The sequence below is a fragment of the Nuphar pumila genome, chromosome 6 (genome assembly GCF_984573655.1).
Source record: "Nuphar pumila chromosome 6, dmNupPumi1.hap1.1, whole genome shotgun sequence".
Lineage (NCBI taxonomy): Eukaryota > Viridiplantae > Streptophyta > Magnoliopsida > Nymphaeales > Nymphaeaceae > Nuphar > Nuphar pumila.
Window position 1 is genome coordinate 129,887,159 of NC_143254.1, and position 27,674 is coordinate 129,914,832.

At 37.0% G+C, this 27,674-nt stretch overlaps 1 protein-coding gene and 1 pseudogene across 1 annotated transcript; one reads left to right on the forward strand and one right to left on the reverse strand.

Moving 5' to 3' along the window:
• Positions 1-10,839: 10,839 nt before the first annotated feature.
• On the forward strand, positions 10,840-23,189 carry LOC149836213 (translocase of chloroplast 34, chloroplastic-like). Its single transcript, XM_090009066.1, has 8 exons — positions 10,840-10,943; positions 11,166-11,303; positions 11,440-11,547; positions 11,670-11,788; positions 11,949-12,213; positions 22,433-22,501; positions 22,595-22,756; positions 22,840-23,189. The coding sequence occupies exons 2-8, from the start codon at positions 11,205-11,207 to the stop codon at positions 22,948-22,950; spliced, it is 933 nt and encodes a 310-aa protein (XP_089865192.1). The 5' UTR covers positions 10,840-10,943; positions 11,166-11,204; the 3' UTR covers positions 22,951-23,189.
• Positions 23,190-25,355: 2,166 nt separating this feature from the next.
• On the reverse strand, positions 25,356-27,430 carry LOC149836214 (UNC93-like protein 1 pseudogene; annotated as a pseudogene).
• Between the last annotated feature and the right edge of the window lie 244 nt (positions 27,431-27,674).

Below are 27,674 nucleotides of genomic sequence, written 5' to 3' on the forward strand. Positions count from 1 at the left end.
TGGATTCAGATTTGATCTTAAGTTTATGATGGACGTGAGATATAGATTCATTTGTTAATATAGATCATGTTGGACTTGATAGATAATATTTCAAGTCAAATTTGAATATGGACTCATACATATTCAATGAATTCAGATATATCTTTTTTGAGTGGATTTGGTAATGAATCTAAACTTATATATACACATGTTTATTGTTTAATTGCCTTTATTGTATAATTAAAACCTTAGAATGGGTTTATCATGTTTGGCATATCTAAGTAGTAATGGGATAACTCTCATTAGATATGGATCTGATGCATATCCAAATCAGATTAAGATATAGGAATTTATGCTTTATTTTATGATGAAAAATCAATCTAGTCTATGAATATCCTTATGATAGAGATATAACATGAAGGAAAAGTTCAGCTAGTGTACGTAAAATGTCATGATGTCATAGCTTAATGCGTGTATTGCTTAAATGCAATGCATTGAAAAAGTGTTAGTTGTATTATAATTTTACACATGTATGTAAATATATTTATTTGATGATAAATAATCATCATAAGTCATGTTTCGATATGGTTTGTGAACACATAAAAGGATATTTTTCATACTTTAGAATCTTATGCATAAAATGCAACATGGTGTTAGTCAGTCACATTTATGATTATTTAGATCTGGATATACTGAGTCAAGATGATCAGGTGGTAGATAACCTGATGTGAATTTAAGCATGTTATATGTAATAATACACATGGATAATTGAAGTATGAACTATGATGAAATTTTAAAAAGTAAAAGTATTTGTTATATTTGATAAATCATGGATCTATGAGTTGATAAAATCCATAGTACTCCACTAGTGTGCATGTCGACATGATGATGTCCTATAGTATGGTCATGGAAGAGCCATAAAAACCCCATAACTAACTAAGTGAAACCCACAATATGATTATTTATTTGAATGTGGTATTGAACATTACGAGTTATTATAAAAATTTTGACAAGATAAGAAACTCATATAGTTATGTGAAATGAGTGTATGAAGTAATCGTTTATGACTAAACTTATACTATATGTGAAAAGTATCATGGTTCATATAATGATGAAAAAATCACATGACTGTATGGAAAATAACTCATAACATGTGTGAAAAACATCATACTTGAAAATGAAAAAAATGTCCATATGAGTATATGAAAAATAACCCATAGCATATGTAGAAAACCCCATACTTGATAATGATAAAAAAAAGTATATAATTATGTGAAAAATAACTCATAACATGTAAGAAAAATATCATTGATATAACCTAAAGAATCACGCAAGTTTATTTGGCATGCATATTTTATCATGAAGTAATATATGTTAATATGGGTGTTCGCCCCATATGGCTAAGTGGGAGATGTTGGATTTTGGTATTGGATCCAGTGTAGCTATAGAGTCTCACAAATGATGGTAAGATCATAAAGAATGTTTATGTAATTTAATTATATTAATTAATAACATGTTAATAGTTGCATTTATAACCTATCTTTGATAGAGTTAATATGAACCCCCACCATGAATGCCTATATATAGGTCTATGTCCATGTCCACGTCCACAAAGTAGGCATAGACAAGAGCTAGAAATGAGCTCTAATGAAGGATTGAGGCCCACCATGTGGAGAGGGATGAAATAACTCAATGGTAGTGCATGTGTTGTTACAAGGTTGGATGTTCAACCCCTCCCTAGCACATGCTCAATTCGGATCCGATAACTCCGTCCATACAGAATTTTGGAACCATAAAGTTCCAACACACACCTCCCGCAATGAGAAAGCACTTTGCCTCTTAGGGATCCTTTCAAGGGAAAGTAGCTTCTCATGAGTGTAACAAACGCCCCCAAAAAGATAAGGAAACCATTATGGAATCCTCGGAAAGGTAGCATCATGGTGGTGGATTGTCATGCATGTGCAGATGCTCCATGATGGCAAGTCTATGTGATGGTGGGTTACCATGTAAAGACAACTCATAGCTGTAGATATGACCAAAGTTGTTAAAGATTATAACAAGATATACATGTTGCCAACAAGATAGGACTTGCTTTCCGAGATAGGATACGCAGCATCAAGTGATAACAAACAATTGATTCTATTGCTCTCAAAGCCTTTCAATGTAGCAAAAAACTCGTTCTAACGAATATGGAAATAAGAGTCTTGGGATGTATGGACACGTATTTTTTTTCCTGAGAAGTGTGGAAACGTAACTAACTTTAAATTGCACGTAGCCTACCATTCTATATTTGTCGGACTAATGAGGAGGCTTGGTAAATAATTTCAAGGATGGGTTCCATTCACAAACTTGTGGTTGCTCTATTTGTTCTTTCCATCGTTGAGCATGGTCTCTCTCTCTCTCTCTCTCTCTCTCTCTCTCTCTATATATATATATATATATATATATATATATATATATATATATATATAGAGAGAGAGAGAGAGAGAGAGAGAGAGAGACTATTTTGAGATGCTTTACATGAAGCCATGAAGGTTTAGGAGTTTCATCGTAGACTATTTTTAGATGCTTTACAGTCAAGGACTAGGTGATCTTCATACCCCTTCTTGGGATTTCATCCATGAGAGTTGTTTTGATCAAATTGGACTCCATACATTCATGTGATCTGCATTATTCGTTTAGTGCATATCGACTTTTAAATTATTGAAATCCAACCCGTGTGAAGGTGTTTTGGCTGTTTAAAAATCAACGGATGACAAAACATTTTTTTGTGATTTAAAAAAATCATTATTTTTTTTGTCGTAAAATATGACCCAAAGGTTGATTCTTTTTAAATTGACCATGTTGAATCCATTCATAGGGTCAGGTTTGATAAAAACAGCTTGCATCATAAGATATAAGAGGGGGATTGTAACTCTCTCCGACAATTTCGCCGGAGGGGATAAACATTAACAAAAAAAACAATGGTTTCCTTTTTGGGGAAACCACATTTATGTGAGAGGGGGTGAGGATAAACCTCACCCCCCACAATTCGTAGGAGGGTGGGGTGAGGGTTATCCTCACTCTGCGTGAGGGCTATACGCAGCCCCTTCTATCGCACCTCATGCAAGGAGCAGAGAAAGAGAACGATAGAGAGAGTGAGAGAGAGGGCACTTATCGGATTTTGACACCGACAACGATGTAAGCCCCTAGCCTTCCCTTTTTCTTCATCTTCTCTTTCATTTTTTCTTTTTGCTCTCGGCAAAGGGGGAGGGTCAGCAACCATGGCTGTCGGCCAGTTTTTTGAAAAAAAAATCAGAGAAGATACGCGCGAGAGAAAGAGAGGGTCGATCGGCTGGCCGACGCTGGTGGTCGATCCCTCTGTCACATCGGAGGGTTGGCTGGCACCGGTTGTTGACTCATACCCTGTTGAGTACAGAGGAGAGGGCGGCCGATGGCCACCCCCTCTCTGTAAACGAAAAGGGGCTTTGCCCCTTTCAGCTTTTTAGGGCAGACTGAGGGTCGATCTAGGTCGTGCCTAGACCAAACCCGAGGTCGGGTCAGTATAAAAAAAAATTTGTTGGTTGAACCGGTTCAGACCAAACCGGGTCAAGCCAAATCGGTTTATGTAGGTCGGTTTAGACCAAACTGGTCCACGGGAAACCGGTTTGGACCGAATCGGGTCTAAGCCAAACCAGTTTGGATCAACTCAAGTCATACCAAACCGGTACGGTCCAACTGGATCTGAATTTTTAGTTTGGATCCAATTTGATCTGAACATGTTCTAGATCCAGACTGACTGGTCTGGATCTGATTAGATCAATCTTGGATCCATAACAGAACTGGGTCTAGATCCCGTTAGACTGTCTAGATCTAGTCAGACTGTTCTGTATCCAGTCAGACAGTTCTGGACCCAGATGAGTAATGGATCTGGATCAAGTTAAACTGTATCATATCCAAATCATAGATGGATCTGGATCAGGTAATTCTAGAATTGTACCAAAATCCAAAATAACCAGAATACCCTTTTGAGTACTCGAGATTTATTTTTGGTAAAATGGACATAACTTTGTATCCCGAACTCGAAATTGAGTGAGATTTGGTGCATTGGACTCGTATCGTAGAGAAAAATCTATTGGTTCATGGACTTCAGTCAAATTAGTGATACAAAAATTGAGGTTTCATAACTAAATTCAAGAATAGTATTTTGGTAATTTTGTAAGATGTTTTGTGCTTTAAGGCAAATATGTTTGTGTCGTGACCAGATCATACTGTTAGAGCTTCTTAAGACTTGATTGCAGTGAGAGAATAACGTTCACACTCAAGATAAGGGATATTATAAGTAATTTTAGATGTGAATAAGCATTTTTACGTTGCATGTTATTGTAGTGTTATGAATGAATATGAGTAGCATGATAGTCTTCGAGTGAAATCATGACATGTATAAAATTTCTATGCTTGACATTATGAGTTGAATTCATATACATGTTTATCGTGATATACATGCTAGTTATGGTTTATCATGCATGTTAGAAAGAGATTAGATTTATAAACGCATGTCTATATGGTTATTAATATCATGCATTGTGATGAGATTGTATTTAGATTAGGGTTTCATTTATTCTGTTCATATTATATGAATGGATATTTTGAAATCAGCATGTATGACCCCTTAAATCTCGAAAGTGGCAACCTGTGGCAAGGGCTACCCGGTTGGCGATCAGAGTGTAACCACCATGGAGAGTGGGTCATTGGTAATTTAATGATGTAGAGACACTACATCATTGCGTGCTTAGTGAGATATGTGTGTGAGTCTTAAGGTCATCATGAGATTTAAAAATGAGATTCATTGTGATTAGTTTATGACATCATTCGTGAGAGAACGAATGAATTTAGAGTTAGAGAATGTGGTTCAATGTGTTAAACTTAGTCATGACTTAGAGTTACACTCACACTGAGTTTGGGACTCTCGAGGACCATGGATGGTTGATAATCATCATGGTTAGGATGTAACATGAATCATACCAAGATTGAGAGCTTGACCTTCCGGCTAGCTATCGGTGGGGTCCTCGTGGTGGTTAACTGCGGTGCCTGGTGGTTCGGGGACCACTAGGAGTGTATGGTTCATTGTCTGACCAACATTGTAGAATTTGAGTATTCTACGGAGTTGTTACGCCTATAAACGGCTTTGACCGATATAGTCGACTTAATGATAGTTGTTATGAGAGAGTGTTTGAGAGAGTTAATGAAGTGTAATTAAAATATACAAACATGTATGGTGCGTCGAAAACTAAATTAAGACTAGGGGCTTAGAGCTCACTACAGTTGTAAGTTTAAGTATTTTTTTGCTTATAATTATTCATTACTGGGTTGTAGACTCACCCCCTTGTTTAATTACAATTGTAGATTTCAGGCACACTAGCACAAATATGACTTGATCGACTTCTTTTTTGATACAGCATTGATAGTATTTATCTTTTATGTCATTGAACAATAATGTAATTATTATTTTCTTTTGTTATAAATGATGAACATTGTGAAGAAAGTGAGTTATTGAAATAAAAATAAAGAAAAAAAATTTAACCATGTTTCTCTATGTAAACTTTGTACTCTTTTTCTCTGGAAAGTAATACCAACCGAACTCGTACTCTCGAAGTCCCAAATTGGAGTGTTACAAGGATGAAATAAGGGATGAGTGAATCTGAACTCTTTAGGTTTAGGGCGTTAATTGGTGGCTATAGTCGATTGTACCTACAATCTAGTTGAATCTCATTATGCAGTCCTTTCTACTCAATCTAACCTTTTAGATTAGTTAGCATGGTTGATTTAGTAGGAAACAAACCTTGGATCGTGTTTTTTCAACAAAAAATCATGTTTTTTGAGTCCAAAAGAAACCGATGCATTTACCAACGAGGATGGTATCCCATGTGGTAAGCGGGGTCCTGTGTCAAGCTGAAGGCCCATGATCGAATCTCTCTGTCACATGGGGTGGCTGTTGTTTTGGTAAGGGTAGGCCTAACCTTACCCCTAAAAAAAATGGTTGCATTTACATCCTTCTATTTTTAAACTGCCATAAAAACTTGTACACAGGTTGATCGGATTCTGGTGTAAATCACGTGCAAAAGTGAAATTTATCAACAAAAATAAAAGAATAAAAGGATGGGCTTTGCTAGGTCGATTGGAGTTACAATCAATTATAGCAAACTTTAACCAGATAATTGGTAAGGATAGCTAAGTTTGTAATTTCTCAAAATAGGGCTTAGTTTACTTATAACATCTAAATCTCTTGCCATGAGGCTGAAGCTGGAGTATACTCTCACGCGACATAAAGGAAAAAACCCCTCAATCACCGACCACACTTTGGCTGGTCTCTGGTCTGTGAAGCCCTTTGTGGTGGTGCCCCCTGCCCATCGGGGAGTACACCCAATTTCGAGAATTTTATGCCAATGAACTCGACAAGTGAGGCACTCTCTCCAGTTATACATAGGGTAAATATTGGCTACTAATGAAGGTAAAGAACTAATGAGTAGAAATCACTTTTTTTTTTTATTTTTAATTGTTTATAGATCAAATGCTACTGATGTGTTCTACTGGTTTGTTTAGTAGAAATCTTGCTTTCAATCATATGATTATAATAAATAATTAGGTTTTTAAAGGGTCTAAAAATCAACAGCCCACAGTGTGCCAAAAGTTTATAACTCAAAAGATCACACTCGATCTAAAGCTTGATCCTTAACAAACAACTGAGCACATCTATTTGGTTAGATTGGATCAATACAACTTGCACCTATGATTTGTAGCAAATATTTTCTCATATATATATACAAAGGCGTAGCGGGGGGGGGTGCAGGACTGGGGTGTAGCCCAGTCCTGCCTCCCGAAACAGTTAATTTTTTTTTTTTAAAGCCCAGTCGTAGCCCAGCCCTGATTCCATATGAAATAGATTTTTATCCATTTTTGTAGCCCAGCCCAGTCTTAGCCCAACCCTGACTGCAGCAAATAGTTTGCCCAGCCCTAATTCCATATGAAATAGATTTTTATCCATTTTTGTAGCCCATCCCAGTCCTAGCCCAGCCCTGACTGCAGCAAATAGTTTGATTCGTCCATATGAAATAGATTTTTATTAATAATTGTAGCCATTTTTTATTTTATCTCAAAAAAAAATTTGGGGGGGCGCTGGCCCCGAACCCCCAACTATCACACAATTTTTTTTTTGCTACACCCCTATTGCCCCCCCCCCCACACACACACATGAATCCTAGCTACGCCACTATATATATATATATATATATATATATATATATATATATATATATATAGAGAGAGAGAGAGAGAGAGAGAGAGAGAGAAGTGCGTAGGTGCATGATACTTTGGAACATGACCAAAATAAACTTGTGCTGAGAGTAACAACACTGTTTCTGTGCTGATTCTTTTAGTAGTGATTGTTGTAGCCACTAAAAGTTTCAGCGGGCAACTTTTTGTCGCTGTTAAATGTGTTATTTGACGAAGAAGCGCAAGTTGGTTCTGGTATCATACACCTATACATTTTCGTGTATATATATATATATATAAGAGATTAAAGCTAAGGTACTCATGTTCTTTTTTCTTCTTTCAGTTTCAGGTCTGTGTAGTCGGATGACATCAAGATTAGCCAAACACAAACTGGGCAAGTGATCCAAGGTAAGCCACAGTGGCGTGTTTTCATCAATGTTCAGTGCCCGTGTCCTGTTGACTGGTTGTATATGTGGATTGATGGATTCCAAACTGTTGAGAAGATCGATCCAGCCATCCTTCAGATTGACCCTGCCAAACCTGAATTCTTTGGACTTATTAATGATCACCGTGTCATGCTACACAACTTCAACTTTACTTATGCTTGGGACACCTCTTTCCCATTCTGGCCAACCGTGTTCCGCAGTCCATGTTAACTAGGGAAAGTGAATGTTGGCTTATTCTTCGTAATTTTCTTTTCCTTGAAAAAGAAAAAAAAAAGTTGGCTATGAGGTCTCCTTCTCACTCTGCACGTATAGAATTGTCAAACGACGAGTGATTGAAGCTTGGTCGGTTGAGAATGCGAGAACGAAGAAAGTTTTTTGGATTTATAACCCGAAGAAGCCTCACCCCCACACAAAAGACCTGGTCGCCGTTTCTCAGCCTGCCATACACAGCGTAAAACTCCGAGACTAGGACCCCTGCCCCTGGGGTTTATGCTGCGCATTGGCTTGTGCAAGGAGCGACTTTCATGAGAATCGAACCTTAACTGCCTGTCTAGCCTCAGGACTGGGCTTCCCGAAACAGTTAATTTTTTTTTTTTTTAAAACCCAGTCCTAGCCCAGCCCTGATTCCATATGAAATAGATTTTTATCTATTTTTTTTAGCCCAGTCCAGTCCTAACCCAGCCCTGACTGCAGCAAATAGTTTGATTTGTCCATATGAAATAGGTTTTTATTAATAATTGATTTTCTTTTGTAAAGCAATATTGTTGACTATTAGGAGAAATCCAAAGCCTTTTCACCTTGCTTTGATCTATTAAAAAAAAGGTATTTTTGGAATCAACGCACTCAAATAAATATGTAGATATTTTTTTTAATCAATATGTGAATAGTTATCTTGTATAATTTCATATGTCCCTATGAACATAAAATTGAATGATTTTGGCAGAGTGGATAACAACACTTTACAAAATTACCATGATTGTCAAGATCACTGATATAAATATGTTACACTTGATCACAGCCAAAAGGCTGAAAAAGGTTTACTATAAATATAGCACAAGTAACCTTAGAAAAAAGATGTTAAACTCTGATCGAATATCTGACCATATCCGATCCGTTTGTAACCCTAGCTAATATGATCCTTTTGTCGCATGAACCTCCACCTTCTCTCTATGTCTCTTTCTCTGTTCGGGGCGCTCATGCAAACTGTGATCAGAGAGAAAAGAATAAGAGAAATTTTCATTTAGATAAACATCTTTGGATTGACATTTCAGTAATAGTTATATTTTCCTAAAAACAAATATTCATGACCTAACTTTTTAGTGGAACTATCAAATAGAGACCTAAAGTTAAGGCTAATATAAAAACGTGATTTTTAATCTTTTTGTTCGAAAATATGTGTTTTAACTTATTTTATTTTGCAAGGGAGATGGTTTTTGATGTAAATCGGGAGGATTTGATTTATGAGAAAACTATGTTACACTATTCCTATGCACGAAACCAAGAAAAAAAGAAAATACTGAATGAAATTACATAAATTCAACAAAAATAAGAATTTTTCCTTCATACTGTCTCCTCTACATTGAATATTTATAATAAAACAAAGGAAACCCTAATCAGAATATGGATATAAGTTAGATCCAATCCAAACACAACTCAAGAATCAATATGGATCTGAGATAGATCTGATATAAAATAAAATTCAAAACAAGATCCAAATTAAATAAATAAAAGAAATCCAAATAACCAAAATGGATCCAGTTGAACCCTTTTTTTTAGACCCGAATCTTATGCTCTTGCATCAGTTTTGCAAGTTTTATTTTTTTAGATAATTCAAGAGAAGAACCTTCCCATCACTTATCATACATTAGCTGGCTTTTGATTGGTAAAACCCTTTAGGTCTTTCCCACCAACTGAGAACTTGTTAAGTCCTATCAACTTGGTGACATTTACAAGTCGTTCCCACTAGATGACACGAGCTCTTGTGGACAGATGGTTTAGTAAGTTAATCATACGTAATGTTGCTTATGATTTGATTTATCTACTTCATTTGGTCCCATTTTGTCAGTTTCAATAAGGCCCTGTTTGGAATAAGTAGCTGGGATGGGAGATTATGAATCTGAAGAAGTGACAGTGTAAATACAAAGGAGAAAGGATCTCACTTCCCATCTCAAATATACAAACGTCCATCCAGCTACCAGATTCCGAACAGGGCCTAAAAAGATATGAGAGGCGTACGCCTCAGAGGCGAGGCGCACTCTCAAGGTACTGAGGCGTGCTGTGATGCGCAAATTGCCCCTCATCAACCTCCAGAACCCCCTCCTTCATCCCCAAGTCTTCCTCCTCCGCCCGATTCGTCGGCTGTGCTAACCCCAAGTGCCGGTGGATCCACCGCCACGTGCCGGCCAACTGCTCCTCCGCCGCTCCCTGCCTCCCCTCCCACCGCTTCACTTCCATACCAGTTGTGAGAGGCGTACGCTGCGTACGCCTAAGAGGCGAAGCGCGTACGCTGCGTACGCCTAAGAGGCGAAGCGCAGGCTCAACGCCTCGCTTCGCCTCATCGCATTTAACAACCTTGCTCTTGAGTCTTGAGGGAAAGGTGGAAGCTGGGGTTTTACAGCAAGGAAGGATCAGGTGCAATGTGATTGCACACCTTCAGTTGTCCTCCGTCCCAATGTTGTCAGTATCGGTATTGGCCCTGAATAGTTGGGCTGCTGATTCAGCTGTATCGGACGATATCGATACTCAGCTGAATCGTTGTGTGTTGGCTCAAAAATAATAAAAAAACTATTACGTGTCAATCATAACTTCATGTGTTAAAATCATTAAAATAATATTAAAAAATATTTTTTGTTTTTTTATATTTATTAAAAAATAGCTGAATCGACCATGAATCGTATTGAAATCACACCAAAAGTGTGCAATTACATTGCACCTGATTTTTTCAGCCAATCAATCGGCCAACTGATAGCAAATCAGCAATTTTTCCGAGATTATTTTAAAACATTAGGACTGAAATGTTTTTAAGAAAATATAAACTGTTTCTGAAATATCCGGCAGAAAGTAGGATTTTAAATGAAAAAAATCCTGAAAAGAGAGAGAGAGAGAGAGAGAGAGAAACTCGTGATGGAACCCGGATAAGGCCTTCTTCGGACCCTTCTTACTTCTGATAACTGAGGGCAACAATTTCTCCCTTTCTCCCCGGAGCCCTCTCTCTCTCTCTCTCTCTCTCTCTCTCTCTGAGTCGTCCCGAAGCTCGACGGATATCTGGTATGAACTAAGAAAGACGAGAACCCTAAGTTTCATTCCTCTTGTCACTTCTGTGTGTGTGTGTGTGTGGTTCACAGTAAAGAGTCGTTGGACTGGATTTTTTTGTGACTATCTGTAGGGGACGATAGTTTGTCATCAGATTTAATTAGGTGCCTTTGTCACGTCCGAATTGATTAAGCTTGTTTCTGTAAAGCTCATGGCCGTTTATATGATTGGTTGTAGGTACCTTCTTTTAGTTTGCCCTCTTCCTTCTTGTATTCAATGGCCTCTCAATTGATTCGCGAGTGGACGGGAATTCAGCAGTTCCCAACTGCAACTCAGGACAAATTGCTTGGTTTGCTGGGAAAATTGAAGCAAGAGGTGAGGTTTTCCTACAAGCTTGATGCCACCCATGTGAAATTTAGCTTTATGGTATCTCTGTTTTGTTTTTGTTATAACAACCATCGTGTAGCTCCTGCAATTTGGTTCATTTTGTGCTTTTGGAATTTGCTTACAGAATGTGAGTACATTGACCATTCTTGTGATGGGAAAAGGTGGGGTGGGAAAATCTTCTACAGTTAACTCTATATTAGGCGAGCGGGTTGCTTCAGTCAGTGCTTTCCAGGTTGGGGATTGCAATGTTGAGACTAGCTTTGTTTTGGTGTTATCAAGCTTCTCATGTCATACATTGAGAGCAGCCCCGTTTGTGTTTTCTTCTTATGTTTCAATTTTCTTCTGTGGAGAGAGGCATTGCGGCCGATCATGTGTTCTCGTACGAGGGCGGGGTTTACATTAAACATCATCGACACTCCCGGGCTTATCGAAGGGGGATACGTTAATGAACACGCTCTCGAGATCATAAAACGGTTAAAATTTAGGATATTGATACGAATATTTTCTGAAATATGTCAACTGAATGATGTTCATTTTACCAAAGCCATAATTTCTGAATTTTGTTTCTTTTCAAGGTTTATTTTTTGGATGTTTTGGATGTTACAATTGATAGCGAGTTTATTGGAATGACAGGTTTCTTTTGAACAAAACTATCGATGTTCTACTGTATGTGGATCGGTTAGATAGCTACAGGGTAGATAACCTGGACAGACAGGTTGTGAAAGCTATCACAGAAACCTTCGGGATTGGTTTATGGCGGAGGGGTTTAGTTGTTCTCACGCATGCACAGCTTTCACCTCCAGATGGATTGGGTTATGATGAGTTTTTGTCGAAGAGATCAGAGGCAGTTCTAAAGATTGTCCGGTTGGGAGCTCGAATAAGAAAGCAGGAATTTCAGGTGATCCTGAACTTTAATTTAGCTAGGCTCTCAGCATTCTTTAATTGGAAAGTGTTGCCTATGTTTCAATAGTGGCATGTCCATGAGTGTGATACGTCCAGGCTCTGTTAAATTAATGGTTTGATAAATAATTTTGACACAAATTTTTTGTTAAGGTCAAAAATAAAAATGATAAAAGCGACAGATATGTTAATACATCCTAAATAAGTTATATTTTTAGCTTTCTTTGCTCACATAGATAACATGCTGCTGGCTGAAAAAGATTAAAAAAAAAGAAATACCTTTTGTACATATGAGTTTGAATAAAGCTATAGAAAAGATCAACCAAACGCATCATCTTGTCTAATTGTCACCTACCTAGTTACTATAGTTAAAAGTATCAAGTTAAGGATTATCGTATCCTTTGGAAAGGGTTAAGTGTCTTTTTGTCAAGAAACAGGAAAGAAGGTTTATATATGAGAAATTTGTGCATTGCGTTTTGTTGTATAATATTATCTATGAAATTAACATAGTTTAATAAGTAAAAAGTATTTGATAAAAGGATAGGGATATTTACCTTTTAGATGTGACGTTTTGTAGTTCTAAGTTTCTAATTATCATGGTTAAAAAACAAAAAAGTCTTCACTGGAAAACACAGTGGTTGAGTTATAGTCTTATAGAATGTTTTGTAAGCCAAGTTGACCTTAGTTCAACATCTTAACAAGGGGCACTCATGGATCAAATTGGTGTTTTTAAAAGTCAGGTTAGTGATCATTTTGCCCACTAACTATTTTGATCCGGAACTAGTATTCTTGTCCCAACCACATTCATAGGATGACTACTTTATATATCTTCTCTGGTTAATTCCACTTGGGGCTTTACATATCTCGAGCCAGATAACTTTAGGATGTTTTACCGCTGCTTTAAGCTTGTCAAGTTCATCTATGTAAGTTCCTTTTCTTGAGGCAGTGAAAATGTTGAAGAATTAAAACAGTTAATTGTTTGGTGAACCTTCATGGGGTTTATAGGCGGGGAGTGGAGCTTCAGAAAACTGGAGGAGTGTGAGATGCCATTTTAGATGATGCTCTTATATTGAGAGTGAGTTTGGCGGATTGCCATAGGCATCATAAAGTGGTTCATTGAATGCATAAGTTTGAGGAGGTCAATTACATGGTTATGATTTTTTTCATCATGGTAAGATGATGAGCTGTATGTAGTGGGTCTTAATTATATTATGTAGGAGCAGGTAGTAAGTATGTCATGCATGAGTGTCAAAGTTGAAAAGTTAGCAACTCTGATAAAGGGATTGACCTGTGGAATTCGTTCACAGAAATTTTTGAAGTTTCTTGTGTAGTTTTGTATAAATGGACTGTTAGTTGGAGAAATACATTGTTGAAATGGAATGGCTGGATAAGATAAAGCCAATTAAGCAGTCTCATACACTTTGGATTTATAAAGCATGTGAGGAGACCAATTCCTTGTTTCCTTTTCTTTTTCTTTCTTAGATTCATTGATAAAGCTGTCATATTGGTTAACCATCTATTTAAGCTCTTCATCACTGCAGTACCCACTTGAAAAATTAAAAGGAAGGGGATATATCCTTTCCGCATATTCTATATGCTAAAAAGTTGTTAGAACTAGTCACTTCACTACTTTGATATGGGCATGGTACCATATTTGGTACCATCTGTTATTGGCATTTGGTACTGCTGTGTACTTTCAATACATACCTGTACACCTTTCTTTGAAAATTTACATGTTTTATCATTTATGCCTGTCCTATAACCTATTGCACCCCTATATCTGTATCCATGTGAAGTTCAATGTATTATTTGGATAGTGATTTTGCTTATATCTTCATGCATGAGATTAGTCAGCAGCACAAGATCCTTTTCCATCATGGACAGTTTAGTGACAATAAGAGGCAATGGTGATGGCCATGTCATAACAGGTGGAGATGGATAACTTTCTGAGGAGATCGATAGTAGAAATATCATTTTTTATAAACAGGGTATTGTTTGGGGAGAAGACAAAGAACAAGCTTCTATATGTAGTGCACAAAAAGATGGGAGGCAGGTTATTTGGATGCATTTTGCAAGAGTTTGTGAAAGAATTCCTAAGTAATTGACATAACATCCAAAGATTAAAATGGTGATATCACTGATGTTTTAGAACATGATATTGTTAAATATTAGCAAAATCATTTAACGAGACAAATATTACAATATTAGTAGTATATTATGAAGTTAGAAATATCCTAATCTTATTGCCATATTATTATCACTGTAATGTCAGGACTCAGAACCTTTGTTGTTTTTTTGTTATTTGTTAAGTTTGAATCTGTTTTTTCTCCTATCCTTTGTTTTTTCACATTTAAAACTTTTTCCACTTTCTATTTGCATATTTAGGCAGTTTGGAAAATTCCTTTAGGTGTCTTGCAGGGGAAAAGACAACTCAATGGGATTAAAAAGATAAAACCTGAAACCTTTTCTTGTCCTATGTTTTATTATCATCAATATCTTTTCATTTTATATTTCTTGAGATTTGTTAAAAAACCTTTAATATCCCAAGAAATTTTCCTTTCAATGTCCTAGGTGACACACACACGGGAAAAAAATGGCTTTTGTTGGCTTCTTACTACCTAGTGAAAGAATATTAGCTGTTGCAAAGTTCATCAGGTTTCATTAACTCATGTATTAGGAATCACACCTTGCACTGAGTTGTGTTTCTACATAAAAGATGAATTTTGAGAACATGTAATTCTGCTACATCATAGATTATTGATTTTTTATGCTCTCGATAAAACCTGCTTGTATATCACAATTGGATGATCCAAAACATAAAAATTCAAACATTTGCTTACAAGAAGTTCAAAAGCAAAGAAATGGGCAATTGACTCCTTCACAGAGTGGTGAAAGTTGAAAGTGACAATATGACAAAAACAATGTAGGGGTCATCAGATTCATACTTTTGTCTTAACTGGTGTACATACAAGTATCTAAGAAATCTTAAAGTACAAAATTAATTGGAAAATGGAAGAGGTCAAAATATGAATTTACAAATTAGTTTTTTCAACAATTTGTATCTTTTGAAGAAACTAATATTTGGTGAACTACCGTGTTAAAGGCAAGATTTTTTTGTAAAATATAGTTTTAGGTCATATGGTTATAGTAAACCTTTTCTACCTTCATGTGTGCATTAATCAATGGCTCAATGCTGTTGCTCTTTAGGGCACATATTGATCCAGCTGCTGCTTTGTGCGGGAGGTACCAATTTTACACTTAAGATCGGGGGGGGGGGGGGGGGGAGGGGGCTCTTCTTTGGTTTTGGAGGTACACTCCTTTCAAAGGGCTACAAGATTTGGTCCATCTTATTTTATGATCAGTCAAATGCTCATTTGACTGATCAATCGTCACAGATACCTTTAACATAATAATAAGTGGTCCTTTGGCACCTTTCTTTGATATTGTTTCCTTCAGATTATTCAGCCCGAGTTTCTTTGTTTTCTGATTGACATAGTTTGTAATCCTCAGCATTGATTGCTGGCCAACCATTGATGTTTCTTAGGTGTTTCCTCCAGTCAACAATCTGTATATTCAGGGTTTACAATTGTGTCAGATAGATGTAACAGTGTAAAATGCTGTCTGCATCGTCCTCTTTGTCACTTAAGGATGGGTGGTACTGGAAGTTACAGATTTGACCATTCCAAAGAGATATCCATAATGTTAAATATATATATATATATATATATATATATATATACATATATAAATAAATATATAATATATATACAAGTATGTATATCATCCATTTTGGCTTGTAATAGGTAATTCCCTCTAGGGGCATTTTGGTCATTTTGTAATAGATTCTTCCCATTAGGGGCAGATTTAATATCTTTATTTCTTTTTTATTTTTCTATTTTTTCTTTTATTTTTTTGCCATGGGTTTTTAGGTCTTCATGAAAATCCACTATCATGTTTCATTTAGTAGTTTTGTACTTTGTAGGTTTCCATTTTCCTATATTTATATCATCCTTTTGGCTTGTAATAGGTAATGATGCCCTTTAGGGACATTTTGGTTATTTTATATTAGGTTCTGCCCATTATTCCTTTTTCATTTTTCTGTTTTTTCTTTTATTTTTTTGCCATGGGATTTTAGGTCTTTTGACCTTATAGCCATTGGGAGTTCCTTAACGGCTATATTTCTAGCCGTTGGGAGCTCCCAAGAGCTAGATTGGGGCTCTCTTGGCCCTTGTGGTTTGCCTATAAACGGGACTTCTTGTCCCCTTCTCATGTATGCTTTTCTTAAGCATTCTCACAAGCTAATAAAGATTTTTTTTTATGTTTTGTGGACTTGAGTGATACTTATGAGGTGTGCCCATTAGTGTCTTTGTGCTTGTGCTTGTATTGTGGTTTCATTATATGGTATAAGAGCCTTGGTGATTACACCTTTAGGCCTTATTGATCATGGTCCTCATGTAATCAAGTGCTTATGGTGATCATGTTCATCAACATTCATTCACAGCCCTTCTTCTCTTATCTCCTCTTCGTTATGGTCGAAAAGGACTCAAAGATTGAACTATCATTCAAAATGAATGGTTTAAACTATATGATGTGGGTGGCTGCCATGGAGAACCACCTCAAAGGACTATGATGTGGGTGGCTTCAAACTATATGATGTTCTCGAGCCACAACTCAAACCCACCAAGAAGTAGGGAGATCATGAGAAGGCTCTTAGTGGAGAATAAAGAGAAAAATCCATTCAAGAGTTTCAAATAAAGATGGAAGATTGGAAATGTTAGCATAACAAGATATTGGCATGGTTTATGAACAATATTAAGCTAAAAATATATTGGCATGGTTTATGAGCAATGTTAAGCTAAAAATTTGTGTCAACTTTACCAAATTCAAGAAAGTCAATAAGGCTTGGATTTTTATGAAAGGCATGTATACTCAAAAGGACCTTTCTAGGCAATATTTTTTGCAAGAAAAAGTTAGATCTACTAAGCAAGGGGACTTGAGAGTACGTGATTACTATAGTACTTTATCTCCCTTGTGGGATGAGCTTGCACTCCCTGAACCACAATGAGAAGGAGCGGCCATTGAGTTGAGGCAATGTCAAATCAAGAAACAACATTTCTTTTAATTCATTCACGGTCTTCGCCTGAAATTTCAGCACTTTTGGGTTTCTCTACTCCATAGAACCTCTCCTTCTCTAAATGAAGCATTAGCCAAGTTATGTCAAGAAGAAACTCGTCTCTCAATGACAAAGGAGGTTGATGAGGTGCATGTCGCCTTAAGACTAGGGAATAAACTAAGGACATACAAATCTCCTTACTTTGGAAGGCCGAACAATAGTGGGGCAAGGAAAATCATTTGTCACTTTTGTAATAGATCGGGGACATATCAAACTTGATTGTCATAAGCTTAAAAGAAAGGTGGTCATCGTTGGAGAAAAATCAACCAAATCAAGTGAAGATTCAAAGAAAGGTGGAAATCTTAAAGGCTTATCCATTGCTCAATTGGCGGAAGCTCTTTAGCATTTTTTGAAATTTAACTCCTCTACCCCATCCACGTCTTGTGACGTGGTCTCATCATCAACTCCTCTAAGTTGATTTGGGTGTTTCTTTTCACATGACACCTAATGCATCCCTTCTATCCGATCATTGCGCCAACTCTCATAACGGTTTTATTTCAACACCGATGGAACATCTTTGGAAGTCGAGGGAATTGAAAATATAAAAAAGGTTTTGAACAATTCTAAAGAATTTTTTGTTCCCAAAATTAAACTTAAATTTATTTTATGTTTATCAAATTTTTGACCATGGTTGTAAATTTATTTTCTGTTTCTCAAATTTTCAACCATGGTTGTAGAGTTTTCTTTTCACCTACAGATTGCTTTGTGCTGGAACTCCGGTCCGCATAGCTGATTGAGCATGGCCATAGTAGAGGCGACTTCTGCTACATGGATTTTTTGTCTCCCAAACAAATATTTTTGTAATAATGTTCAGAACAATGATATAGTTACTTGACACAAAAGACTTGGTCATCCTAGTTCCTCAAAATTGTATCTTTTCCCTTTTTTGTAAACTTTTTGTAATGATTGCATTCTTGGAAAGATACATTCTTCTCTATTTCCAAATAGTAGCTTTGTTTCTAAAAGGCTTTTCGAGTTGGTGCATTCGGATGTATGGGGACTGACACCGATTGTGTCCAGAGTTGTTAGTCAGGGAAGCAGAGCGGGAAGTGATTCGGGAAGCGGAAGCAGAAAGCGAGGCACTTTCAAAATTTTAAGAAGCGAGAAGTATAGGACAACTTCGAAGCGAACCAAGAATCGTCTCGGAAGCGAGAAGAGAAGCGAACTGGAAGCGACCTAAGAAGTGAGGGGAAAACGAAAAAGAGAAAAAAGAAAAATAAATAAAAATGAAAACACAAAAAAATGAAAAAAGAAGGGGAATTGAGGGGGAAGCGAGCTTCCCCTAAATGGAAAGTTGCTTCCCAATTTTTTTTGGCACTTCCCAGCACGTTTCGGAAGTGCCACATTTTGCGCTTTTGAAATGCGCTTTAGGAAAGCACGCTTCCCCATGCCCTATGGCGCTTTCGATAACCCTGGTCTTGTCAAAAGGGAGATATTCCTATTTTGTTATTTTCGTTGATGACTATACTAGATATGCATGGATCTACTTAGGTTTAAATCAGATATTTTCTCATTGTTTAAAGATGTTCACATACTTGTCAAAAATCAATTTCAAACTAATATTTGCATTCTTTGATCAGATTTGGGTGGAGAGTATATGTCAAATGAATTTCAAAGTTATTTAAAATAAAATGGGATTTTATATCAAATGTTTTTCCTAAAAACTCTACAACAAAATGATTTTGCGAAAGGAAGCATAGATATATAATTGAAACAACCAGAACCTTACTAATTTTAAGGGATGTTCAAAAAAAAATTGGGGTTGAAGCCGCGCTAGCCACTTTGTATCTAATTAATAGAATGCCTTCCTCTTCCCTTAAAAATGCTTCTCCTTTTGAAAAAATGTTCAAAATAACTCTGGATTTTAAAAGATTATGAGTTTTTTTATGCAAATGTTTTGCTCTTTTAAGGAAATGACAAGCTTTCACCAAAAGCTATTGAGTATGCTTTTATTAGATATGGTGAAAACCAAAAGTGATATAGGTATTATGATTTCAAAAATGATACATTATATATTTCAAGAAATGTAACATTTTTTGAAGATCAAAATGGATCTGATAAAAACAAACCTAAGGGGGAAGTAGACTACTTTTCCTATTTGATTTATAGTACAAATGATTATAATAATCTTGAATTGTTTGATGAGGAAATTTCTATTGATGTGAATAGGGATAATTCTCTTAATGAAATATGTATTTATACCCGGCGTGAAGGTGAGGGTCAACCATGTGTGTTTGAAAAATATTCCTAAGTTCAATCTTTAGAAGAACTTATAATAGAACCCTTGATTGGAAAGTCTCAAAGGACCTCTCAGCCTCTGAATAAATTTATGTCCTACGAATCTTTTTCCCGAAGGTATAGGGCTTGCCTAATGATTCATTCTTATCATGAACCTCAAATTACAATGAAGCTAAACAAACCCCCGATTGGATAGATGTTGTGAGGTTGGAATTAGAAGCTCTTCATTTACCCATAGGAAAAAGGGTTATAGGTTGTTGATGGGTTTTTAAAGTCAAGACCAAGAGTGATAGATCCTTAGAAAGGTATAAGCTAGATTGGTTGCCAAGGGATATTCACAAGAATATGAAATTGACTATGAAGAAACTTTTGCTCATGTCGCTAGGATGAATAGTGTTAGGACCTTAATTGCCTTAGCATGTATCAAACAATGGCCCATTTATCAGTTAAATGTCAAGAATATATTTCTTAATGATAACCTTTGAAAAGGTTTATATGGATCCTCCGCCTGGGTTTAACATTGAAAAAAGTAAAGTTCTCAAACTTAAAAAAAACTTTTCATGGTCTTAAACAGGTCTCGAAGGTTTGGTATGATCGATTTAGTAAAGTTGTTTTTTATAGTGATTTTATCTCATGTTATATTGACACTACTCTTTTTGTTAGAAATATATGAAACAGTATAATTATCTTATTATTGTATGTTGATGGTATGATTATCACTAGAAGTGATAAAAAGAGTATTGAAGAGATTAAAAATATTCTTAAAAGAAATTTTGATATGTTTGACCTTGGTTTTTTAAGGTATTTTTAGGTATCGATGTTGCTTATTCCCTGAGAAGATATGTACTTTCTTAGATGAAACTTGCATCAGAAATAATTGTTAGATCAAACTTGACTAATGAAACAGAAGTAGATACTCCAAAAGTGATCAACGCAAAGACGAGGGCTAATAATGGCACTCCATTGGAAGATCATATTCCCTACCATCAGTTGATTGGATTTCTTACATATTTATCTATTACTAGACTTGATATAGCAGATGTAGTTCGAGGTGCAAGTTAATTTTAGCATGCGCCTACATCAGTCCATATGACAGCAGTCATGCATATTATCAAATACTTGAAAGGTATAATAACAAAAATGTTTTTTTATCCTATTATTCTTTCTTTAATCTAATTGCTTATATTGACTCAGATTGGGGAGGCAATCCCAACGATCGTATTTCTACTACAGGTTATTGTGTGTTTCTTGGTGACGCGCTTATATCATGGAGGTGTAAGAAGCAACAGAAAGTGTCGCTTTCCTTTACTGAAGCCGAATACGGGGTGATGACAACTACCACAGTCTGCTCAAAGATATGGGTGTCATCATTTTCACTCCACCGAAGATGTGTTGCAATAACAAGAACACTAGCTACATTGCAAGCAACCACACCTTCCATGAACGAACAAAGCACATAGAGATGGGCAATCATTATATTCAAGAGGAGTTTCTTAAAGGAACTATTGAACTTCCTTATGTCACATTGAAGTATCAACTTGCGGATTTCTTCACCAAAGCCTTGTCATCACCTCGATTTTTCTTTCTTCTTAACGAACTTTTGGTTATCTCACCGTCATATTGAGGAGGATGTTATATATATATATATATATATAGGGAAATGGAAACCTGCTGAATAAAACATGACAGTGGATTTTCGGTTTCTTTTCGAAATTTTGACCCCATAGATGTGTTCAACACAATTGATTTACTAGAAATCAACACTTTGATTATGCATTTTGGATGGAAAAATTGGCATGTGGAGTCTCAAAATTTTATGAAAATTGTAGGCTATTGATTTTTGAAACCTTATAAAAAACTATCTATGCATAATGAAATGTTCCAAGAAGTGATTCCCATAAAAACAAGCATATAGATCACATTTGTACAGTCAAAAATTCAAAAAAACACCAGAAATTCATGAAAATCCACTTTCATGTTTCATTTAGTAGGTTTTGTATTTTGTAGGATTCCATTTCCCTATATATATATATATATATCATCCTTTTTGGCTTGTAATAGGTAATGCCCTTTAGGGGCATTTTGTAATAGGTTCTGCCCATTATTCTTTTTTATTTTTCTGTTTTTCTTTTAGTTTTTTGCCATGGGCTTTTAGATCTTTTGACCTTATAGCCATTGGGAGTTCCCCAACGGTTAGAGGACTATATTTCTAATTTTCTAGCCATTGGGAGCTCCCAATGGCTAGATTGGGGCCCTCTTGGTCCTTGTGGTTTGCCTATAAATGGGACCTCTTGTCCCCTTCTCATGTATGTTTTTTTAAGCATTCTCACAAGCTAATAAAGATTGTTTTTTTATGTTATTGTGCTCTTGAGTGATACTTGTGAGGTGTGCCCATTAGTGGCTTGTATTTTGCCCTTAGTGGTTTTGTGCTTGTTCTTGTATTGTGGTTTCATTACACATGATAGGCCCGAGGAATTGGTCATACTAGGTGAGATTCCAGGCTTGACTTGCTGAAGCTTCCAAGATCCACCATGTTGCAGATAAGAAATGCGGAGAGGAAGCTAAATAAATAGCACGCAGAATGTCACTTCCATAGGAGCAGCTGAGAAATAAACTACAATTTTTTTTTCGCTAAATTGTTTGCTTCAAAGTATATTTCAGCTAGTTAATATCTTCTCAGTCATTGTAATTGACAGTTCCTTGAAGCAAATAGTTAAAGCTTGTCACGATTCATATTTTTACTAGTCATTTTCTGGTAAATGCTTTGCAAAGTCGTCAAAATTTCTAACTCTACCTGCTTGTGTAGAACCACCCGATTCCAGTTGTTTTGGTTGAGAACAGTGGGAGATGTGAGACAAATGATCTTGGTGAAAAGGTATTTTATTTTGTGGCTCTTAATTTCTTTTCTCCTTTCTTTTTCTTTATCTGCACCCTGCTCTCTTTTAGTTAAGCAGCTGCATATGTACAGGTTCTTCCCAACGGTACTGTCTGGCTTCCAACCTTGGTTGAAGAAATTGTTCATGTCATTTCAAATGGAAGCAAATCAATTCTGGTTGATAAGAAACTAATTGAAGGCCCCAACCCAAATGAGAGAGGAAAGCTTTGGATACCTCTTATCCTGGCACTTCAGGTATTCTTTTGTTATTATGCAAATGTGTTACAATTTGATGAATCTGTGGACAACTGATTCACTGCTTGTTTTGGAATCTTCAGTATTTCTTTGTGATTAAACCAATCCAGCGTTCAATCAGAGACGATATCAATCAGGAGAGCCGGCCTCTCTGGGAGCTTCGAGATTTGGGGTTAGCTGATCGTCGCTTTTGATGCTTCATCTCTTGAATGTATTTTTGTGAAGAAATCTTTTAGAATGCATCCAGGCTTTAGCCTCTTCTATCCTCGTCTAATGATTCTGTGTGTGTGGGATCATTTAGCATGGTTTGCACTTTGCACATAAGCAGGCGAATTTTTTATTATTCAATGATCAAGTGGATTGTCTTTTAGTTTATCTGAATGTGCTGAACTGTTGGAAAAAAAAATGAAAATTGTGTTCTGTTTTATGCCAATGAGAGAACATGCTTCATTCTTAATCGATATCATGCTAAGGATGGTATTTTTGTTTGGAGTCTTGGAATTGGATGTAATTGGGCCATTTCCCATCAAAATTTATTTCTTTTCCCCTGTTTTGATGGCCAAATTTTGATGGAAATTGGATTCCAACTGCACCTAATTCCACCAGTTCAGACCTCATTTTTTGAGTGTACTGTTGTGGATATACAACTATCCCAAGATGCTCCTGGCACGTTGATCACGCCTTTCCGAAGATTCCTTTTTAAGAAGGCAGAGAATATTGTGGCATCTTTTTCATTTGATAACAAACCCCTGTTATGCTTTTCATTGGCATCACTCTGAAGACACTTTTATTTAGCTCATCAATTGGGCTTTATTACTTGACCAGCGAGCAAACTTTAACAACGAGGACTTCACAAGTATTTTAAGTCTCTTATCTAGTCTTATTGATTTGCAGGATAGCATTTGGTAATGGCACTATCACATTATGTTGACTCTAGAAATCATAAACGGAAAATGACCGTATTTTATGGGTAATTTTACCCGATTCCTAAAAACCATATAATTTTTTATGTTCTGATATTCAAAATCACATATATCCGACATCGTTGGGACCTTTTTACCCTTCACAACTGCCAATTTAGGCATATTTGCAATAAAATTGTACCCCCCCATCAGCTATGTCCAATACCAACTTAAATCCAAAATCGTAGATTTTTTATGCTAAAACTCTAGAAATCACATAAATTTATTTATGAAATTTCAGTGAAACTCAAACTACTAAAATTGCAAATGTCCTTTTCTCGCGAGTTTATGAAAAACAATATTTTACCATTTTTAACTTTTGTCATGTAGTAGGTACGCAGGACAGAAAAAAGAAAAAAATTGAGGCATAAAACCTATTTTATACATAAATAGGTTTTTAATACCTTTGCTGAAAAAAACTCCAATACATTAAAGAATTGTGCCTTGCCATAGATTGATTAAATTCCACTTGAGTTCAAAACCCGTGGGAGGCACCCCTGCGCTACGTTGAAGCTGAGTGTATTCTCGAGCGGGCAGGTGGAACCTCAAGGGTTTCACCCAATGTTGTCAGTTTCCGAATCGGACCTGTATCTTTTGGCGAACGATTCAGGTGTATCATTCTAAATCGGCCAAAAAATAATTAAAAAATATTACGTGTCATTTAGAATGTGACATGTGTTAAAACTATTAAAATAATATTAAATTTTAATTTTTAACAAGTTTTTACATTTATTAGAAAATAACCGATTCAGGTCAGTATCGTATAGATTTTCTGGCAATGAGATAAGTATCGGCTGATACGCACCCTGACAACATTGGTTTCACCAATCACAAGTTTGCCAGTGTGCAGTTGGTGATTGGACACTTTTCCTTAAAAGAAGTTAATAATAATGGGATCCTTAAAAGAAGTTAATAATAATGGGCAAGTTGACCTCTTGGCATTTTTTTTTAGCAGATTGGCAATTTTTGAATTTAAAGAACCTCCATCCAAATGACTGAAATTTGGTGGTTTGCAACTTAATGGCCCAGCATTATAAGTAGAAATCTAAGCCAACTGGAGGAGCCAAAATTAATCTCTTCACTTCTCAGAATAAAACAATTGGCAGAATTAGGAATTTGAAAGATCCTAACAGACTTAGAAACCCCATACCCTCTCTCCTAAAATCAGGTTCCAGCCACAGATTTGAAGTGACAAGTTTGACATTGGTAGGGAAGAGGAGATCCCAAGACCACCAAGTTTTCCTTCGTTTTCAAAGCTTGACTTATTGGTCGCACAAACAAACAAAGGCCCCAAGCAAAAGAAGCCAAAGAAAATGATGTTATTATCAGCTTTTACCTCTGCAAGGCATCCGTTCGGATTTGTCATTGAACATAAAGAAATAGGCCAAGTCCATTTACCAATTGAAAATTTACATAATAGAAATTCCAAAAGGAAACAATGAATCCACAGAGAATGGACTGCTAGCTTGCAATGCTAGATAGACTAAACTTTTACAGCCTGCTATATTCACAATCCAAATCCCATGAAACTAAAAAGACCCACAAAGAGAACTTCACATGATCCACAAAAAAAGCAGCACCTGAGGTAGTTCCCGTGTTCTGTGCAGCTTCCTTAGACCATCTCAATACTTTGTGCTTTAATGTGCACTGCTGGTTGGTAGAGAAGCTCCATCCTCGCCTGTCTCATCTTTTACAGCGAATACAATTAGTACTATCAGCAATGGGAAGCTGATGGTGGTAAGTGACCAGTTCACTATCAACTGTGATAGCAATGGCGTCTTATGTGTGTCTACCTGCCAAGCCACTGCTGCTCCTGCACTCTGCACACCCTTGTAGAATCCACTATACCTGGCATTATCAAAGACCAAATAGCACCAATAAGCTCAAAATGCAGCTTGAAGAGTCCCAAAGAAATATCATCCAAAACTCAAATTCAGATGTGATTCAAGCATAGCAAATTCTACCCAATTAAACAGCTCATTTCAAATCTAATTCTGTGTTCGGACTGTGGCAATTGTAGCCAATGTGGCATATCCGCAAGACGTCAACCAAATTCAGTTCTCAGATGTGATTCAAGCATACAAAATTAAAATTCTACTCGTTTAAACAGCTCATTTCAAATCTAATTCTGTTTTCCGACAGTGGCAATTCAAGCCAATTTGGCACATATGCAAGACATCAAATAAATTCAATTCAAGCAACCTATCCTTCAAAAGACTCAAATAAGGTAGTCCTACGCTACTTGGTACAATTCCCAATCTCAAAACCAAATTCAGCTTTTCTAATTTCAAATTACGAAATACAAGCCATGAAAAAGAGACGCACACAGTTGTACTTCATGGACATTAAGTAGAAAATATCCACTAACAGAAAGAGGGAACGCTATTTCCATCCAAATAACAACAAAATGAAAGCATGAAAGTATCAAATCATGACATTACTGGTACCAATCTTTTTAGTCCCAATCAAGAACACCATCAACAAGAAAACCTTCAAACTGAACTGAAAAAAGGAAAAAATTAAAATAAAATAAAAACCAATACCTGCTAAGAGTCTGAGTATCATCAGCCAGTGCTCTAATCACCCAATAACACAAGCTCTGAAACATGGCGTCCAACAAACCATAGCAGAAGTAGAGCACAAACGGTCCAGCGAACCGCCTCCCGTCCTTAAAATCCAGCAACTCTGGCTTGTTATCCAAAGAATACTGTAACTGCTTCGCGAGACCGCCGGCCCAAATCGCCATCGCCATAGCCATGATTGCGACGATCCCGACTCCAACAAATCCCCTGGTCCTCCTGCTCCTAAAACTAAAATCCAGAACGTAGCCAATTGCAACAGACCCCCAACATCTGAGCCCCAAAGTATAACACATTGTTCAATCCCCTGGTCCTCAGAGTGAACAACAACCCATTCACATTGTTAAACTGGTAGCTGTAGAAGAAATTGCTAGCCCATGCCGCAGGGACAATCATCAACATCTTCTAATTCATGAACAATTTCATAATCTACAAGGCTTCCTTAGACAGATTCGAGTACTTAACCATCGCCGGGCGACTGCCGTCGTCGCGAATTACGCTGTTGGGAGCAAGAATACTGAGGCTGAGGAGCGCTCCCAGCGACATGAACGCCATGAAACCAATGTAATTCACAGAGGGGGCGGTTCGATGGTAGTTGAGAATGAAGGGAATCAAGCCACCAACGACACCACCCAAGTTGAATATGCTCCAGAAAATAGAGATGTAGGTGCCTTTCATGCCGGAAGGCGGGTAAGAGGTCATGATGGCGCCCTGGCCGGCCCAAAGGATCCCAGCGCCGATGCCAAGGACAGCGCCGCGACTACGGTGAAGGCCTGGTCCTTGTGGTGGTTGTAGTAGTGGAAGGAGCAGGCGTAGAGGACGTAAGTGGAGCAGCCGGCGAAGAGGGTGAGGTGGGGGCCGAGAACGTTGTAGAATCCACCACCGAGGACGCCGAAAACGGCGAAGGTGGTATAGAGGGCATTGTTGGCGTTGTTGGCAGCGGTGTGGTCGACCTGGCCGCCACCACCCATGCCGCTCAAGGCGTTGAACATGCCCGGGCAGCAGAAACAGACCAGGCCGATCAGAACCACCTGCGTTAACGGCGAGTTGTAGCGGAAGCCTCTGATTGTGGGGGTAGTGACACCCACCTTTAGATCAGTAGCCTTCTGAGCTGCTTCTGTTTCAGTGACCATGGTGGGAAGATGGGAAGAATAGGGATGGAAGGTAGGGATTGGGGGCCGGGGGAGAGGAGGAGAAGGGTGGGGATTGGTGATGTTTTCGTTTTTTTGTTAGGGATGTTAATGAATCAGATTTCATCTTCCATTGCATTTGGTAAACCAAAATTATATGGGATTATAAATTTATAATGGAATACAGATATAGTTTTGATTTTTCGCTATCGAGTCTGATAAAAATTCGAATTTTATGTATATTCGA